This window comes from Gekko japonicus, unplaced genomic scaffold (genome assembly GCF_001447785.1).
Source record: "Gekko japonicus isolate JY-2015 unplaced genomic scaffold, Gekko_japonicus_V1.1 scaffold1835, whole genome shotgun sequence".
NCBI lineage: Eukaryota > Metazoa > Chordata > Lepidosauria > Squamata > Gekkonidae > Gekko > Gekko japonicus.
This window is the reverse complement of record NW_015173191.1, coordinates 16405-35586: the sequence shown is the minus strand read 5'-3', so window position 1 is coordinate 35586 and position 19182 is coordinate 16405. Positions and strand designations below refer to the sequence as shown.

At 43.2% G+C, this 19182-nt stretch overlaps 1 protein-coding gene across 1 annotated transcript; it reads right to left on the bottom strand.

Annotated features, from left to right (window-relative positions):
• Window positions 1-966: 966 nt before the first annotated feature.
• COMMD9 (COMM domain containing 9) lies at window positions 967-11296 on the bottom strand. Its single transcript, XM_015422616.1, has 6 exons — window positions 11242-11296; window positions 10247-10372; window positions 9781-9920; window positions 8193-8227; window positions 2420-2523; window positions 967-1660 (listed from the first exon to the last, which is right to left on the bottom strand). Exons 1-6 carry the CDS (start codon window positions 11293-11295, stop codon window positions 1520-1522), a joined length of 600 nt encoding a protein of 199 aa, XP_015278102.1. The 5' UTR covers window position 11296; the 3' UTR covers window positions 967-1519.
• Window positions 11297-19182: the final 7886 nt, after the last annotated feature.

The window sequence follows — 19182 nt, the reverse complement described above, 5'->3', positions numbered from 1 at the left end:
GCCTTAGGGAAGTGAGAATAGGGAGAATACCACTTCTGCAATTTTAAAGAGGCTTAGCCTGTATGGTCAACTCCAGAGCTAGAAACTGAGGAGGTTCAAAACTGTGCAATTGAGAATGTAGGACACAAGGCTTCAAGGTGCAGTATATAGTAAGATGAGAAATTTTCCAGCAATCTGGTGGTAAAGAAGATGGAGACCTTTCTCCCAAAGTGGGTGGCCAGCAGTTATGCAGGCAAGACGAAGGAAGCAAGTTTTTGTAACAGTTTTCTTCACTGCAAAAACGAAGGATGCAATTCAAGACTGCCTGTCTAGGTTCAAAGTGATTACTTCTTGACCTTAGAGAGGAAACAGACAATAACTACCTCTAGCGAGAACCACACTAAACAGGAAGTGGAGGAAAGGTACCTGTATCCACTGGTTTCTGGATTCAGACCTACAGTTGGGAATTTGGACCCACACTTGGCCATGCTAATCTAGATGGACTAGTAACAATTGATATGGAGTTCCTTGCAAAACCATCTTTCTGGAAGCACCTTCACTTGGAAGGAAGGTCCACTGAAACCTGTGGTACCAACTTTTTACTGGTAGGTATATTTTGGATTAGAGTGCCAAGATCCCAAACAATGTGCCTGGCTTACCAGGACATAGTATGATTGTATAGGGAAGGCTTTGCTTGTAACAGGACATGGATCAGGCAAACGTAGCTTACAGAAAACAGGAAGGGAAGCGATCTGCACAAACATTAAGCACCTAAGGAAAAACAAAGATAGGGATGGGTAAGAGAACAAGGAAACATATGAAAAACACTGAAGGAAAACAATGCTAACCTTCGTCTCTGACAGAACAAAGAATGTGAAATGGTCTTATTTTCACTGTTCCTTGGAGGAAGAAAACAATGCATTCAGAACAAATATGAATCAAGTACATTTTAGAAACCAGTTAGTACTTTATAAGCACAACCTACTGCTATAACAATCACCAATCGCCATTAGTCATTTCCTTTGATACATCCAAGGATCTCACAGAACTTCTCCACTTCCTCTTCTCCAACACAAGGGAGGGCTAGCAGCTTCCCAACTGAGCTTCCCCAGGCATTTTTTGATAGGGAGTTGCAGCATAATTCCTCTATCTCAGAAGCAGTACCTCAATAAATAGGGTAGGAAGTCTCATACTCAGCACACACCTTTCAAGAGTCTGTTGAGGCTGGAATGCAGCCTATTAGTGCTTTTAGTCCCAGGGCAAGGAGATAGGGTCATCTCTTACTGGCTGCTCCTCTTCCTATTACAACAAGCCAAGCTTCTTTAAGACTATAGACAAGGTACAGTCTGGATTAGCATCAAGAGGCTATGTCAGGCACCGAACTGAGGATATGGAACTTTTGCTTTTGAGATGCCCACCACCACGAAGTGAAAAGGTACCCTTTCAAAAAATGTGTTTGGTTATGAGAAAGAGGAATGAAAAGGTTTGTTTGCAAGAAAGTTCTTTCCTGTATCTGAACTAGAATTCCCCGTCTGGAGGATTACTTATTTGCAACAGCTGAAAGCTGGTCACGAATTCTCCCCAGGCCATCAAGCATTGTGTCCACTGTTTGCTTATTCAGCTCTATTGTCAATGAAGAGGTTGTGAGGTCATTCCCACATAAGGCAGCATCTTCCTGAATCTGAAAGAAAACCAGAGCTTAGCATCAACCTGAAATCTATCTTCCCAGTGTTGTTTCTTCCATCTTCTACTGAACAGAATCTCATACATATTGCATTGTATTCACAGTCTCTTTAAATGCCTTCTCCAAGCCCCACCCCTGGCGCCAGCATGTCTGTCAACACAAACCCACCAGGGAGGTTTGTGGCGCTTGTGAGGGCGGGATGGCACAAACTGAGGTTCGCGAACCACAAACTGGGCCAAGTTTGTGACGAACTTCGGATCATAATTCGGTTCGTGCCCATCCCTAGTTAAGACAGTATAATGGAGCAAGGTGCCATAATCTTTCAGTTTGCAGGTTTTGTAGTGCTTTTGAAGCCCACACAGAACATTTTGGTAGAGGCTTGGAAAAATGAACCTGCAAAAAAATTGCACTAGTTGCACTAGTTTTGGTCCATCTACCTGAAAGCAACCCATCAGTTACGCCTCCCATGTATCTCTTTTTCCTTCTCTTCCTCACTCCCACATGCAGCATTTTTACTGTCAGAAGGAGCAGCAAAACCAAGAGGTTTATCACACTACTGGCAAGGCAACCAGTAAGGCAGGTGACAGGCTCCATTCAGCTTGGGGGATCACAAATCATGCAGGCATGCTCTCTGAAGCCTTTGTGGGGCGACTATGTAGTGTGTACATAACCTTTGTCTAGAGGAGAGCAAAGTGCCCATTTGTTCATTAAGCAAAAAAGGACCCAAGTAACAAGTACCTGGCCAACAAACAATACCTTCAGCTGTAGCAGGCAGGTGGGGACAGCCATTCTGCTGACACTATCTGAGGAGGTCTTGATGTCCACTCGCCAGTCCATATCAATCAGCCGGGGAAGGGAAACTATAGAATGAATGAAACACACTGATTGCTGACTTTCACCTTCCAGAATGTCATCAGTCTTAGCGTCTACTATAGGGCCATTAAACAGCGCCAAAACTGTCCTTGCACAAGCACTTCATTAGCAAGCTTCTGTCTCTTTTCCTTTTTTTTTTATGGCCCCCCATAGGGGATTTTTTTATTTGCATTTTCTAAAAACTACAACGAAATTAGGGAGGGGATCTATTAAAAATATCTTCTGTAGTTGTTCTTGTTACAAATTGTACAATAACATCTCTTGGTAAATTTTTCTTTTCTGCAATTCTGGAGTTCACTCTGTATATCAAATCAAAATCAGAGTCCATTGTCCCTTCATCTTCTTCCAAATATGATGTTATTGCCTTCATCATTTCATCTCTTATATCTTCATTTTCCTTCTCTTTAATGCCCCTGAATCTCAGATGGGTTTGCATCCTTCTGAACTCCATCATTGTTTCTGATCTTCTAAATTGCTGAGTCAAAGAATCCTGTTTTTCTTCCACTTGTTGCATCTTCTCTTCCACTTCCGTAGTTTTGGTTGCATTAGCCTGAATCTCCTTTTTGACTCCTTCTATTTCTTGCTTGATTGAAGTTATCTCAGTAGTGACCAAATCTTTAATTGCCGCTATGTTCTTCTCCTGAACCTCTTCAAGTTGTTTCAGATGAATCTGAGTCTGCTTTGCCATTTGTGCCTCCAGTTGCTTTTCAATCTGTTCCCCCATCCTTTTTTCACTTTGTTCTCCCATAGCTTGTATTGCTTCCAGCATCCTTTTCTCCATTGCCTCCATGGCAGCATACATCTCTTTCTTATCCTTCTCCCTCTCTTTTGACATCTTGGGGGTTGGTGTCAGCCTAGTTGGTGTTGAATTAGTTCTTGGTCTCACTTTTGGCTTAACGTCAGGATCAGAGTCAGCTCTTTTCGGTCCTCTTCTGGTCTCCGTTTTGGTGCTTTTCCTGCGGTGCGCAAATTCACAAACAAACAGTCTCTTCTAAAGGGTAGCCTTCAATCAGCCATTCCCTTCTATTTTCGCTTTTAAAAACCCTCTAAAAGAAGTTTAAAGTCAAATTTAAAGTCAGGTCCTCCTCAAAATGTCGGGCGCAACTTCTCTATGGTATTCGGGTATAGAGTAGGTCAGGTTACCGTATTCCAGGTCCCGTCTGTTCGTATACACTCACTTCCGGTTCTGCTCTCTTGTAGCTCCGAGTCTCTTCCTGTTGGCTTCCTGTTGGCTTCAGCCCTTCTTTCAGGGCTTCCTCTTCCTGTTCCAGCACCTCGGAGTATTTTTTTCGTTACACCGGCCTGCTCCTCCCGCGATACAGTTCGTCAGTTTCGGTTTTCGGCTGCGCACATATCTCAATTCCCACCGCAGGAATGTTAAACAATGTTCTTTTTTACTGTTTTAAAGCCTTCAATCAACTATTTTCTTTGCCGGAATCGGATTTCTGGGAATGTTTGGTCATTTCCCGCTCAACCGCTTGTTTCAATTTTTATCTTATCACAGTTCAGGTAAGCGGCACGTTTATTGTTATCTAGCACGATCAAATCGGGTTTCGCATTGCTTCTTTTCACTTACTGTTGTTGCCCATCTTCAAGAGGTCGGCTGGTAGAGAGCTTAAACCGGTAATCCGGCTCGAACGGCCGCTGCAGAGTTGCTTGGCACTTGCCTTCTTCGGGGGAGGAGATCAAAGCATGAAACGGCCCCTTCGGGAGCCGGATCACGCCAACCTCACACTCCCTCTTAGGCGCTGCTGCCTGCTTGTCCCCCCCCCTCACTGGGGAGCGATGCGTTGGGCTAAAAACTGCCCAAACTGTCAAAAGCGGCCGTCGCTCACTTCGCACAGTCACGAAAGTGTGTCAGTCCTCCATCTTAGCCCGACCGGAAGCCACCAATGTGGGAGATTCTTGTCCAACAAACATGAGCCCAAATAAAAAAATGGGAGGAGTTCATAATCCACTAGGGAAACGGTAGTATTTATGCGCAGCCCAGGGACAACTGCAGATCAGCAGTACACATTACATGTAATGATACGCTAGGGCCTGACCTGGATGGCCCAGGCTAGCCTGATTTCATCAGATCTCAGATGCTAAGCAGGGTTGGCCCTGGTTAGTACTTGGATGGGAGACCACCAAGGGGTCCAGGGTTCCTATGCACAGGAAGGCAATAGCAAACCACCTCTTGGCCTGAAAACCCTACAAGGTCACCGTAAGTTAACTACAACTTGACAGCACTTTCACAGCTCCAGTCACTGGATTTAAATATCCAAAGACTGGCCAACTTTACTATTTATTTAATTCCACTTATAGCAAGAATATAACATTAGTTTTGTGAGATTCTGAAGCCATATAGCCCAATTCCTTGTGGTAGGGTGAGACAGTATATACCTAGAACTAGGTATGATCCGATTGCCAATGAATTAACTAGGGAAAACAGCATGTTTCTAACTTTCAAGTTATGGGGGGGGGGACAACTAGAAGGTAGAACTGAGAAACCAGTATAAGGTTAGTTGTAACTTGAACAACATCTCTCTGGGTTACTCAAGGTCAGCATTACAACCTCTGAGCTCTTTTCTGCCTCCATTGCCTCTGACACACTAAACTCTCACACTAGAACATTTCCTAGAAGCCAAACAGATCTTATACTTAATCTGCATGACTTATTTATCCCGCATGCAGAATCAGACCTCCTTCCGAGCAAAAATAATTCAAATTCTGCTGGTTAGAATACATAAATCAGTACACAAAACAGTACTAACAGACTTATAGTGTCCACATTATCATCTACTCTAAACATTTGTGCACAGGTGGCTTTTAAATATTTTGATACTGACATCTAAACAACTGAAGTGATTATTTCTAGGCCTAACCACCTCATGTGGGCTTACTCTCCTGAAAGAATATTGTCAAAGTGGACAAATTTTAAACAGGAAGTAAATTCAGCTAAGCAGAACTGTGTTTGTTGTGAAAGAGCCAGAGCTCAGACAGGCCTTCAACAGACACACTACGTTAACAGGAACAAACACTTCATGCCTTGAACCTCTAAAAATAAGGGAACAGAACCTGGCAAGTCCTCCTGACTAGACCTGTACCCAAGTGCCTTGGGTTAAATAACTAAGGGGGAAATTAATATAAAATAAGCTACGTGGGGTGGGGAAAGCATCAGAAGAGATACAAAAGTCAAAACTGCTTAGAACAGAGAATAGGCACTACATTATGAACATTTTTTCACATGTAGGTAACGGTTCCATAACGGGATTTACCATAAATGTGTTGCCAATACGACTGCAGTGCTTGTTTTTAAAGATGTTAAATAACTAAGGGGGAAATTAATATAAGATAAGCTACGTGGGATTTACCATAAATGTGTTGCCAATATGACTGCAGTGCTTGTTTTTAAAGACTGCTCTAGGCTTAAAGTGACTCAAACTTTCATCATAAGGTCAATCACATAATAAAACTGGACCTCACCTACTTTCAAGCTTATCTTTATAAAGATAGGGGTATCCTTGTCTCCCCCTTTATCAACAAAACTCAGAGTGTAAGCTCCTCGTTGGAGCGGCCTGCTTTTAACTTTTGTTCCTCTATAAACTACCATGGCCCTGAGAGCAGAGTAACAAGGTCTACAGATGCCACACCATCTAAAAGTATCACCTGCAATGGCTCCCCCCCCCCGCTTTCTATGAATGCGGCATGATTAAGAACACAGTAATGGAAATAGTAAAGCCTGAGGGTGGAAGTGAAATGAAGAGTTTGTCTAACACGTTGTTTGACTAGAAACCAGCCTTTAGCTGGCAGACACTGCCATTTGTTTTTCCCTACCCGAATAAGACACCAAAGCTCCCATCCAACCCATCACAGGAACAATATGTTCATGCTGCAACAGCCAAAGCAACACAGGGAAACTGCTCAAGAATGTACTTTTATTTAGATTTTTATATCTCAGTTTCTCCCCATAATAGGGACTCAAAGCCGAGTGCCACAGGGTTCTCCCCTCCTCCATTTTATCCTCTGAGATAGGTTAGAAGAAGAGTGACTGGGTCCAAGGTCACTCAACGACCTTCAATGGCAGAATGAGGATTCAAACCTGAGTCTCTCACTCTAACCGCTACACCACTGGTATAGTGCAATGACATCTACAACCAAACAACAATGCTTGAGTCTTTCTGCTGGATAACCAGTGAACTATTATTACTGTAAGACATGTACAAAGGACAAGAGAAGCCGAATTACTAAACTAATATAGATACATCTTCCTGCAAGGTCACAAAACTTGTATAAATTTTTAGAAAGCAGAGATTTTCTAGCCGTAATTGTTACAAGTATGATTGGAAGAAGCGTTGGATTTATACCCCACCCAACCCTTCCTTTGGGGTCTCAGAGCAGTTTACAATCTCCTTCCTTTCCTCTCCCCACAACAGACACCAAGAGGTAGGTGGGGCCAAGAGAGCTCTGAGAGAACTGCTCTCGAGAGAACAGCTCGGTGGGAACTGTGACTAACCCAAGGTCACTCAGCTGGCTGCATGTGGAGGAGTAGGGAATCAAATCCCGGTTCTCCAGATTAGAGAAATCTACTGCTGAAATCTCAGAAGCCAGAGGGTTTGCCACACACCATTTCAAGCGGTTGACTTGAGGACTGTGCCCTACACAGCTCCTTACTCATTCTCATGACTCACAAAACAAGAAATAAACAGTAGCTAAAAATTATACAATTACAAAAAAAGTTTTAAAAATAGAAGATAGTGGCTATTTACAAGCGGAGTGGTGCTTATAAACACAAGCTGCCCCCTTCCCACTGCATCTTGAACTTGTGCCCATGGGGTGGAAGAATAATTATCTCCAAGGTCAGCATGGGAGGGAGAAGCCGACAGTGGGCCCTTTCCCACCACTGAAAAATACAGTTAGGATCTAGACCATAACTGATAACTTGCAGAGATACAGAATTTTGAGTAAAACACACACCACCCGGGCAAAATTAATTCCTGTCACCTGACCTGAACCTGTTGCCAACAAATTATATTGCAGCCACATAGTCCTTCTCCCCGTTTCCACTGCTGTGTTTTCCACTCCAGTGCTTCCTGGAACAGCCTTTCTTGGTTTACAGAGAAGACAAGGTGTGCTCCAACTTTAAAAACTTATCCCAAATTAGTAAACTCCATGGTGGAGTTTTTTCCCCTAATAACCCCATCAATTTCACTTAATCTCTGACTAGTTAACCCACTTCCTTCCTACACTTAGCAACCCCTTTTCTCCAGCAAACAGTCCGCTCTTCTCGCCTACCTTTTGCCATCTTAACTTAGAAATGCATCAAATCTTTCATGCACAGATATTTCTGTGTAACAGACTACATGCACCTCATCATATAGAATATGTACTGATGTACCTTTTTTTACCAGTATTCTCATAACAAACATTGAAGACTGGCGGCAGGTCCCCATGGTGAAATAGGCAGGCAGGCGCCAGCTGATAAAATACAGTACAGGAAGCAAAAGGCACTTGCCTTGTGAGAAGGGATCATGAGCAGAGACCAGCTCACTTCCTACATGGTTAACATCACTTAGTAGGCACTAAATAAATGTGGCAATAATCATTACTAAAGAAACACAGAGATACCCATTTCAGAAATAAAGGTCACTCCACCTCACTACCCATTACTTACTCTGACTGGCTTGTACTTCATTTCTCCAGGCAGATCTGAGAAAAGGGGAACAGAACACAGAACAGAATCACACACTGTAAAATGAAGTAGTAACAGGGTCCAGAAGTGGAGTCAGGAAAGCAATTTTTCTCAAACTATTGTTTTGTAACCCCAGTGACTGAAGGAGTCCACAAGTGATTTCAGTGCCACTATAAGGCAGCTGAATCTGACCATCCCCATCATAATCCAATCTATACTGCAGTGATTCAAACAACCTAGTTCTTCTTGATTACCACCACTTTGTGCCAGCAAAAGTAGCTCCTTGAGGAATGGGGGAACACAGAAAGCATATCTGAATTGCAACATGCAATTCCACCCTTCCATAATTGCCTAAGGTAAATAAAAACAGCTTCTAACAAAACTGGATAAATAGGAGGTCCATCCTCCTATTCGCGGCTTGTTCCTCTTGCTCAGCCTAGGCATTATTTCGCAGCATACTTAGAATTTTGTTGGAATCGTCATCCATTCATAGTCTCTATCCCAACACATTTTCTGCAGAGGAAACCTGAAGCATTAACGTAATTTGTGTCTGAAGGCCTGCAGTTATTCACTGAGGCTGCCTCTTAGAGATGACAAACATGAACACGTGAAGCTGCCTTATACTGAACCAGACCCTGGGTCCATCAAGGTCAGTCTTGTCTACTCAGACTGGCAGCAGCTCTCCAGGGTCTCAGGCAGAGGTCTTTCACATCAGCTGGTCCTTTCAACTGGAGATGACAGAGACTGAACCTGGGACCTGGTGCATGCCAAGCAGATGCTCTACCTCTGAGCCATAGTCCCTCCCCATTCTGTACTTCAAACTTTAAAAGGCATTTTATTTCATTTATGCCCCACCTTTCTCCCCATTGGACACCCAAAGCAACTTCTATCATTCTCCTCACTGCCATTTTATGCCCCGAACAACCCCAGGAGGAAGGTTAAGCGAAGAGTGTGCAACTGGACCAAGGTCACCCAGCAAGCTTCCACGGCAGAACAGTGATCTGAAGCTCAGTCTTCCAGATTCTAGAGTCTGGCACTTAGACCCCTACATAACACTGGCTCTGACTGTTGTAAGTGTTTAACATAGAGAAAAAGCACAAATTACAATAAAAGCTGTCACACATTTCAGAAATGAATGCTGAAAACCACAGCTCTTCACCGTTACCCTGATTTACATTACAAAGCAGACAGTTCTGCAATATACCAATTACCAAATAAGAATGCCACAATACCTGTAAACATCACAGATATAAACCAAAATGACAGTCCCTGATTAACAGAGCCACTTTTTTTTGGGGGGGGGGTCTAGACAGCAGCACACCCCTGCTTGTATGCCTTTGTTTTTTATTTGTATCAGAATCCTGCCTCCAGATGAGGCAACCTTAGATGGCAGAGCTATAAGTTAAGCACAATTTATCTATTTGGGAACCTCCTTAATAGGTAGTATCAGCTATAATTTGCAAGCCTTGATTTTTCTGTACAGACAACCCCAGAGAGACTTCTTTAATCATGATTTGGCCCGATCAAGTCAGAACGTTGCCTTATTCAATACCACAAAGAGGACACTTACAAGTTTTCCAGGATTATCTTGGTCAGAAGGTTTTTAAGGTTCTGGTGGAAGCCTTCTGGAAAGAGGGAGAGAATTTCTTCTGGGGAGATCAGGCCTCGATGCACAACATACCTTGAAAGCCTGTGCAAAGAACAGATCAACTGTAGGAGGATCAAGAAACAGAAAGACACAATTAAAGGTTTCCTATTATTGTCAGATATGAGATCAGTTACCTCCCAAATTTATGAAATCCTCATACTTTCTACTTAATAGCATCAGGCCTGACCCTTGTTAGCTAGTTCTCCCAAATGATTCCTGTTCTTTGAACTTAAAACTCTACTCCCTGACCTTTTCCCTGCAATAAAGCTAGATACTCTATGCTTTCCAGTTTTTGATGCCTGTTCTTCAATTCCAACAACAGCCCTGCTGCCCCAGGACCTATCAAGAAGCTAACATGGTTAACCCTGAAATGATATGCAACACTCACTTGCTTTGCTTCATCTGATGCAACTGAGAGAGTGGTACAGGTGTCCTCAATCAGTTTCTCTGAACCATTGGCTGAACTCAGAAAGCACTCTTGACATAGGTGCCGGACCTCATCTTTTTTGGAAGCCTGTCAAAAAGACACACTGTGACCCTTTTCAAAACATAGGATGGGGTGACAGTAGTGAAAATGGCTTTTCAGACAGATTAAACCAAACCATGAAGGATAAGCTTATTAATGGCAATAAGGCCTAACAATCAACTGGCACTTCCAGGTGCAGGGGCAGTATGTCTATGAACATACGAAGGAGAAAGTCACCTCTTTCATGTCTTACTGTGATTTCTAATGCTATTTTATTTCCAGATATTTAAAGCTTAGTACACATATTAAAGCTTAGTACACATTCTTGGTGCTGGGGGGGGGGGCAGTGGGACAGCTTCTAGTGTCCTGGCTTCACTGATGGCACCTGGTATTCGCTTCTCTTATGTTCTTATAGAAAAAGCATAATACTCTTTTCATGAGATTTTACTTTGAATTTTAGTATCATTAAGATTTGATGTAAGAGGTCTATCAAATGAGATACCATAGCTCAGCTGGGCACTTTTAAGAATTAATTTTAGCAAATTCTCAAACTGAAATATTAAAAAGTATTATCAAAGTACTCATTAACACAACAGGATTTTTTTTTTAAAGAAAAAAGTAATAACTCTATACTATCTAGTGAATAGCCGTACTGGAATCCTATCTGAGGGTTAGGCTCAGATTTTACCTCATTAGCTCATTGTGGGAGCCTGGCTAAGTGTCATTCGGTGATCCTCACAACGTCGTTACGAAGACGTGTCTTTTTAAAATGCTTTACTTTACAAATTAAAGGTGTCACAGATATAATATAAATAAGCATTTTTAAATACTATCTCAATTCCAGAGCGAGAACCATTGAAATCAGCAGAGCTAGGAAACTGCTTGACAAATAATATTATCCGAATAACTGTACCTACTTTTAGCAATATCTGGAGCACAGCAAATTGTTCTTCGCTCGGCGCAGCGGCCATCTTTCCCCGATCACATGATCATCACTAGCCCTATCAAAGAGGAAGAGAACAATTTGTGTCAGTTTTTTTTTAATGAGCTGCTCTGCATCTTGGGAGCTGTAGTCCTATGGTAACCTAATGACGGTAGAAGAGTCGGTCTGCTTTAACTGTCTGTTTCACGAAGGAAGTCAATGAAAACCGTTTCCTTTTTTCTTTATTTCTCACCAGCAGCTATACTCCTTTCAGCGGGGTGGGTTCCTTTACATGTATCTGCATATTCCCGGTTAACATAACAATTGGTGCGCGTTTCAAAAGAATCGATTACCATTGTAGCAAAAACAAATCAAACGAGACGGACCGTGCTCTAGGTAACTGTTAGGCGGAATCTCTAAAGGAGCAGCGTTTATGGGGTCAGCCTCCTTTCCCTTAACGGTCCACAGGAACCAATAATATGCCTCTTGTTAAGACGTTTTTGTGTTTTAAGTGGGTACTAGTTTAGAAATTAAGATATATAAATATATATTTAACGTAGCAGTGTGCTCTGCGGCAGAAGTTCTGCCTTTCACCCGAATACCTGCGGTGGGGCTAGGAGACTGTGGAGTCTGATCCTACCCCGCCCAAGAGTCTGGGTAAAAGTCGGATCTAAATGGATCCTCATGAATTTCATATTATTTTTACATTGAAACGAAATAAAACCACCATCATATTGTAGGTCATGTGTTAGTCTACAAGGGGCACCACAAAAATCATGCATCCACAGATTCGTGGCACCACAACAGCGCAAAAGCATGATTCCAAAGCACGGATCCTCATGAATTCATATGATTTTTACACTGAAATGAAATAAAACCAACATCATACTGTAGACCATGTCTTAGACTATAGGCAGCACTCCAAAACTCATGCCCCCAGGAATTCGTGGCACCACAAAACTGCAAAAACAATAGTTCCAAAGCATGGATCCTCGTGGATCCTCAGGGTTTTTCAATTGAGTAACCTGAAACACACCATCAAATCACATAACATGTCCACGGCAACAGCTTGCACCAAAAAAATCATGGATCCACGGCTTCATGGTGAATCCATTCTGCAAAAACATGATTCTGAAGCATGGATCCTCATGGATGTTTGGGTTTTTTGTGTTGGGACACCCCAAACATACCATTAAATCCCATATCATGTCCATGGCCAAAGCCTGCACCACAGAAATCACAGTGCAATGGCTCTGTGGCAACACCATGCTGCAAAAACATGGTTCTGAAGCACCGATCCTCAGGGATCCTTATGATTTTTGCATTGTGTCACCCCAACATCACCATCAAATAATATGCCTTGTCCATGGCCACAGAACGCACCACAGAAATCATATGTCCACAGCTCCGTGGCGACACCATTCTACAAAAACATGGTTCCAAAGCACGGATCCTCGTGGATCCTCAGGGTTTTTCAAATGGGTCACCCCAAGCACACCATCAAATCACATAGCACATCCATGGCCACAACTTGCACCACAAAAATCACAGATCCTCAGCTTCGTGGTGAATTGTTGGGTGATAGTGAGATATTGAAAAAATGGTATTTAGCAGAGATAAGATGGTCCAGTAGTGCCGGAGTAAAATAATTCAGACTCAGAGTCCATGTGTGATTAAAATATAAAGTTTTTACTAAATTCTAGCATGGGAAGGGTAACTGGGATGAAAATAACAACAGAGCAGAATCTGCTACATCCTTACTTTACAAAGACAAAACTAGAAGAGAGAGAGTATGGCTACTCTTCTTGTTCTTCAGAACACCAAAACAAAGATGGGAAGAGAGCCATAAAATGCTAATACACCTTGACACTTTAGTCCCAATCAAATTCCTAGATCAGGGAGAAAATTCCCGGGTATTCTACAGCTAAAGCACATTGGTTACAAGAAAAACATGTGACTTCCTGTGAGTAACATAAACAAACTTTTTACCATTTTTTATTTTTAAAAATTTCAAGTCAAATTTACATACACATCAATTACAAATTTTCATAGACATCAATCTCAATAATAATAAGATATACAATTCCATCTATAACAGATCACCACATAGGTCATATGTATCTTATACAACTATCAATCCTAACAGTCATTTGGCAAATTATTAATTATTTCACCATAATTGTAGTAAATCTATAATATCGGGGATTTCTTTCTGTTGCATCAAATACTGTAATATAGGAGACCACGTCTCAGAAAAATTAGATTGTGTTCTTAACAATTCCTAACAATTAACAATAAACAAACATTTAACCCCAGATATACTGAGTGTTTTCAACTTGTAATACCCAAGATGAATCCATTCTGCAAAAACATGATTCTAAAAGCACGGATCCTTATAGATCGTTGGGATTTTTGTGTTTGGACATCCCATACCATTAAATCCCATATCATGTCCATGGCCGCAGCCTGCACCACAGAAATCACGGTACCACGGCACCTCTCTCAGCAATCGGGGAATCAGGGGGAAAAAAGCCTCTCTCTCACACGCGCGTGTCCCCCCAGCTCCCTTTAAAAAGTAGCCCTGATGGAGGCGGAGTAGCCGCACCCCCACGATCCTGCTCGCTCCTCGCCGCCAGACCCTCTCCCATGCTGCCGCCTGTGGCTTGTTTGCCCGGCAGAGAGGCTGCTCTGCTGCGCCCCTTCACGCCCCAACTTGGTTGCGCGGCCCGGCCCGTGCTGAGACACGAATCATCTGGCTTGTTTTTTCCAGCGCTCATGGGGCCGAGCAAGATCTCCATGGGGGGGGGGTCTGGAGGAGGTGGATGAGTGCCAGGAGCGCGTGATGGGCGGGTGGCCCAGGCTCTTTAAAGAGCGCCTCTTCCGCCCTTTTGGAGGCAAAACCACTCTGACGGGCGAGGAGCACAGTTTGCCTTTAGGAGCTCAGGGGCGCTCAGCACAGCCGGCAGGAGGCCGGGGAAGCTTTTGCGGGGGAACCGTGGGCGGCGGATGGGGGGCGTGGCGTGCAGGTGGCCGTGGCTCTTTAAAGAGCACCTCTTCCACCCTTCTGGGGGTGTGGCACGCGGGTGGCTGTGGCTCTTTAAAGAGCACCTCTTCCACCCTTCTGGAGGCAAAACCACTCCTCGTGCCTCATCTCCCAGTGGCAAGGCAAGGCAAGGCTGCTGGGAGATGAGGCGTGAGGAGCACAGTTTTCCCTTAGGAGGTCAGGAGCGCTCGGCAGAGCCGGCAGGAGGCCGGGGAAGCTTTTGCGGGGGAACCGCGAGTGACGCACGGGGGGCGTGGCGCAGGGGGCCGTGGCTCTTTAAAGAACACCTCTTCCGCCCTTCTGGAGGCAAAACCACTCCTCATGCCTCGTCTCCCTCTCTTTAATATGTCCATGGCAACTGTTTGAACCACAAAATTCACAGATCCACGGCTTCATGGTGACACAATTCTGCAAAAACGTGGTTCTGGAGCACAGATCCTCATGGATTCTCAGTGTTCTTGCATTGGGTCACCATGAACTCATCATCAAATAACATATCATGTCCACAGGCACAGCTTGAACCACAGAAATCATGAATCCACAGCTTTGTGGCAATACCATGGGGCCAAAAGATGGTTCTGAAGCCGTGTATGCATGACTTTTGCAGTGCAAGCTGTGCCCATGGACATGATATGTGATTTGATGCTGAGTTCATGGTGACCCAATGTAGAAACACTAAGAATCCATGAGGATCCATGCTTCAGAACCATGTTTTTGAAGCATGGTGTTGCAACAAAGCCATGGAGCCATGAATTCTGTGGTGGAAGTAGGGATTTAATGGTAAGTTTTGGGGTGTCCCAACACAAAAACCTCAAGCATCTATGACAATCCATGCTCCAGAATGATGTTTTTGCTGAACGTTGTCACCACAAAGCTGTGGATCCATGAATTTTGCAGTTTAAACAGTTGGCATAGAGATATGTGATTTGATGGTGTGTTTGGAGTGACCCATTATGAAAACCTTGAAGATCCATGAGGATCCATGCTTCAGGACCATGTTTTGGCTTCATGGTGTTGCCACTAAGCTGTGGATCCATGATTTCTGTGGTTCAAGCTGTGCCCGTGGACATGATATGTGATTTGATGGTGTGCTCATGGTGACCCAATGCAAGAACACTGAGGATCCATAAGGATCCGTGCTTTGGAACCATGTTTTTGCAGCATGGTGTTGCCATGGTCGCCGCATAGTTTCCCCCGACTGGTGCTGGGAGCCTAGGGTTGCCACCTCTGGATTGGGAAATACCTGGAGATTTTGGGGATGGATCCTGAGGAGGTCGTGGTTTGGGGAGGGGAGGGACTTCAATGGGGCATAACAGATTCCATTTCCCAAAGCAGCCGTTTTCTCCTGGTGAACTGCTCTCTGACACCTGCAGATCAGTTGTAATAGAGAGAGATCTCCAGCCACCACCAGGAGGTTGGCAAACCTATGGGAGGCACAGCCAGTGCTGTTCTTCCCAGCGTTAGCGACTACAGTTGCCAATTGGCCTGGACAAAAATGTCCATTTGGTGGAGAGTTAATGTGTGTAAAATAGGAGCTGAAGCTTTTTATGGCATGGAGATAATAGAGTCTCCAGTCTCCAGTTGAGGACTGGAGATCTCCTGGAATTGCAACTGATCTTCAGATAACAGAAGTCATTTGCCCTGGAGCAAATGGCTGCTTTAGAGGATGGACTCTATGACATTATTCCCCACAGAGGACTGTCCCTAGACTCCACCCTCCCAAATCTCTGGGAATTTCCCAACTCAGACCTGGCAGCCTCTAGCCAAGGCAAGTGACACAATGGGGTAAATAACATCCAATTAAGCCTTCATTAAAGGGCAGGACTATTTCCCCCAGGCCATTTAGGAATCCCCAGGATTGTAGATTTCTGCACCAGACTGAGGGCAAGGTACATTTCTTTGAATGCTTCCTATATGTAAATATTCCGGAAATGGTAGACCTGAAAACTGTAGTTGCCTGTTTAGCAGTGAGAAAACACCACTGATTTGGTAAGTGACTACTCATAGGAGGTTGGTGTTTTTTTAAAAAGCAACAAACATGAGGACTATTCAAAAAAGGTCCCTGCCTAAAGTATGAAGAGTAGCAGCCTATAACTCTATTAATTCCAGACTCTGTAGAATGCAAAACAGTTCTTGTTCCCAGTGGCCTTGCATGGGGTGGCTCTGGCAACCTTAGAATGGCTTCCCATGTTCCCCTGTTAAAAAAAGGTGCAGGAGAGAAGTGCTCCATGACATGCTACAATTAATCAGCACTGTATGTTGGAACCTGGAAGTGAAGGACTGTGAAATGTTACTTTGTACAAAGCATAATGAAGTACTTCAGAGGGGGTTGTAGAACCAGCAAGGTTAGATAGGCCAGTTTCTGCACAACACTGGGGACAGATGTGCTTCTTGGTTTGGATGCTGGTGCAGAAGGAGAACATCCAGAAGGAGAACCTGCTGGAGAGCAGCGTGAAGTTTTTCAGCAGCTGGAGTTTGTGCCTGATGCTGAGATGCGCTAGAGCCTCCTTATGTTCCATTAGAAGCACAGCTTGCTTGTGTTTTTCATTCTCATTTCAAAGATTTCAAGGTGAACTGAAAAGTGTCTTCTCTCCAGATCTTCTAAATTCGTGACGTTTCTTGAGGTTAGCTGCTTTCTTTGCACATAGACTGTGATTGTTATGGAGTTATGAGCAAGTATTGATCTGGGTATTATTGATGTGCCACCCTAAAATCAGATTTCTTCTGCAGAAAGATTGAAGAACACATATACCTTTCTGTCTGCTCAAGTGGGGCCAATAAGCCTGGCCAGTGACCTACAAGGACTGAGCCTGTACTCTGTAACATGTTTGAGAACCTTCTGTATCTCATGGAGTGAGGAACAGTTTGAAAAGCACAGCTCTGAGCTTCCATATTTAACAGTGCAAGCCTGAGCAGGGGGACATGCTTCAAAGCTAATGGACTCAGAAGAGTGTCCTTCTGCTTAGGGCTGCACTGTAAAATACCAAGGAACCATTTTTCCTAAGTAAGTCCAGTTTCCCAAGTAAGTCCAGTTTAAATCTTATGTCTATGAACAACATTTTCTCCTTCTGCCTTGTTTAATTCATCATCCCCTGGTGTCTTATATATTGCATAACCCAAAGACTTTTCTCTCTGTATATGTATCTTTTGAACCACCAAAAGTCAGACTTCATTTTCATTTCTCTCTTGAAACAAATCAAAGAAAGTATCCCACCACACATGCAAATATTCTTTGTACTGCACCGGAGTTGTGGTACTTACCTAAGGGAATAAGCTCTCATTTGTAAAATAATTGTCTTAAATTCAACATTTTGGATCCTCTGCAAGGACAAATTAAACTCTGAAAAGGATATCTCCCCCCATTTATGTGAACAGTAAGTACGAAATGAGATTCCTTGGGGTCATGTTTGAGACAATCATTTTACCATCTGTGGCCTCTTGGAATTAATTAAGATTGATCAGCTGTCTGGAAGATCCACTGTTCTTTAAGCCATTAAAGAGATTTTAAGGAGCTTGTATAGAGAGCATCTTTTCTAATATGAAAGCAGCAGGGGTGGCATTTTCCATGGAGCCTTCCTATAACTGAAAATTGGAATGTAATTTAGTTAAGATTGATTGCTGGAAGTGTGAGTGTTTTGATTTCTACATCAAAGAGTTCGTGTATAGTGTAGCTAAATGGAGCACGAACATTTGTGACATTGATTTGTGGAACTTGAAACTGTAAGCTGTGTCCTGAACAGTACTTTATTCTGGTGAAGAACAGGCTTTGCGATATAACTTAGATCACTTGACTGGCCAGGTAGAGAACTTCAAACAACGTTTCATGCTTATCTCGGTGGCATAGTTCTATGGGTTACTGTGTGGTCAAGGTTCAAAACAGTGGTGCTGAACCAGATTTATGAGTCTGAGCCTGGTAGTGTGCATCAGTCTCTGCTGTCTCTGCTGTGACTGGTTGGTTGTGGCTTCCTGGAGTTCAGGTGGAGTTGCTTTTGCATTACCTTCACACCCTCAGTGTGACTCACTGTCTTTTTGATATCAGTTTGATCCAAACTCCATTTTTCATTGCTAGGCCCATGCTAAAATGTGCTTGTGTACAGGGATCAAAATGGGATCCCCTGTGAGGAACATCCTAGGGCATCATCTGTGAGGACCCCAGTTCAAATCTTGTTTCCTGCAAACTCACGAAAGGGCCTGTGGAAAGCCATTTTCTTTCAGACTCCATCACCTAGACATAACATGAGATGAAGAACATTGGCTGAACATTCAGGGCTATTGTAAGATTACGGCAAGGTAATATGTATTGGAAATGTATGTATTTACAAGGTCTGACAATCCAGTCATTATAGGGTTAACTTGTTTGCCTAGTATTGCTATTGTTTAGACTGACCTGGAAGGGATACCTGGCATTGAGCCAATGGGGAATTAGCCCGGGAAAAGTAGCTTCTACTGTGATACAGATTGGTTGTTTGTTTCAGGTGACTTCCTTTCTAGGGGTTGAGAAGAAGGACAGATTCTCCATTATCTGTGTGTTAGTGTTGAACTATAGGCAGATTAGAAAATGTAGCTGTTAGATGTTCTGTTTATTTTTGTAGTTTCCCCGTGTACCTTTACCCTTAGAAATAAAGGTTTTTAAAAGCAAAGAGATCTCTTCTTTCCAATAGAGCAAGATCCATTGATACTCTGAGTAATTTTAAATACTTTTGACTATTTTACTACAATATGTTTGAAGCTTTTTCACAGTGAATGTGTCATATAAATGCTATTATTCTCAGTGGATTGTGCCCCATATAAGTAGTGCAGGGAGAAGAGATTTCATTTGGATTTTCTGCTCCAGACACAGAATGTCTGAGCTGATCTTACAGGGATTTAAAAACCAACCTGTCACAGATCATC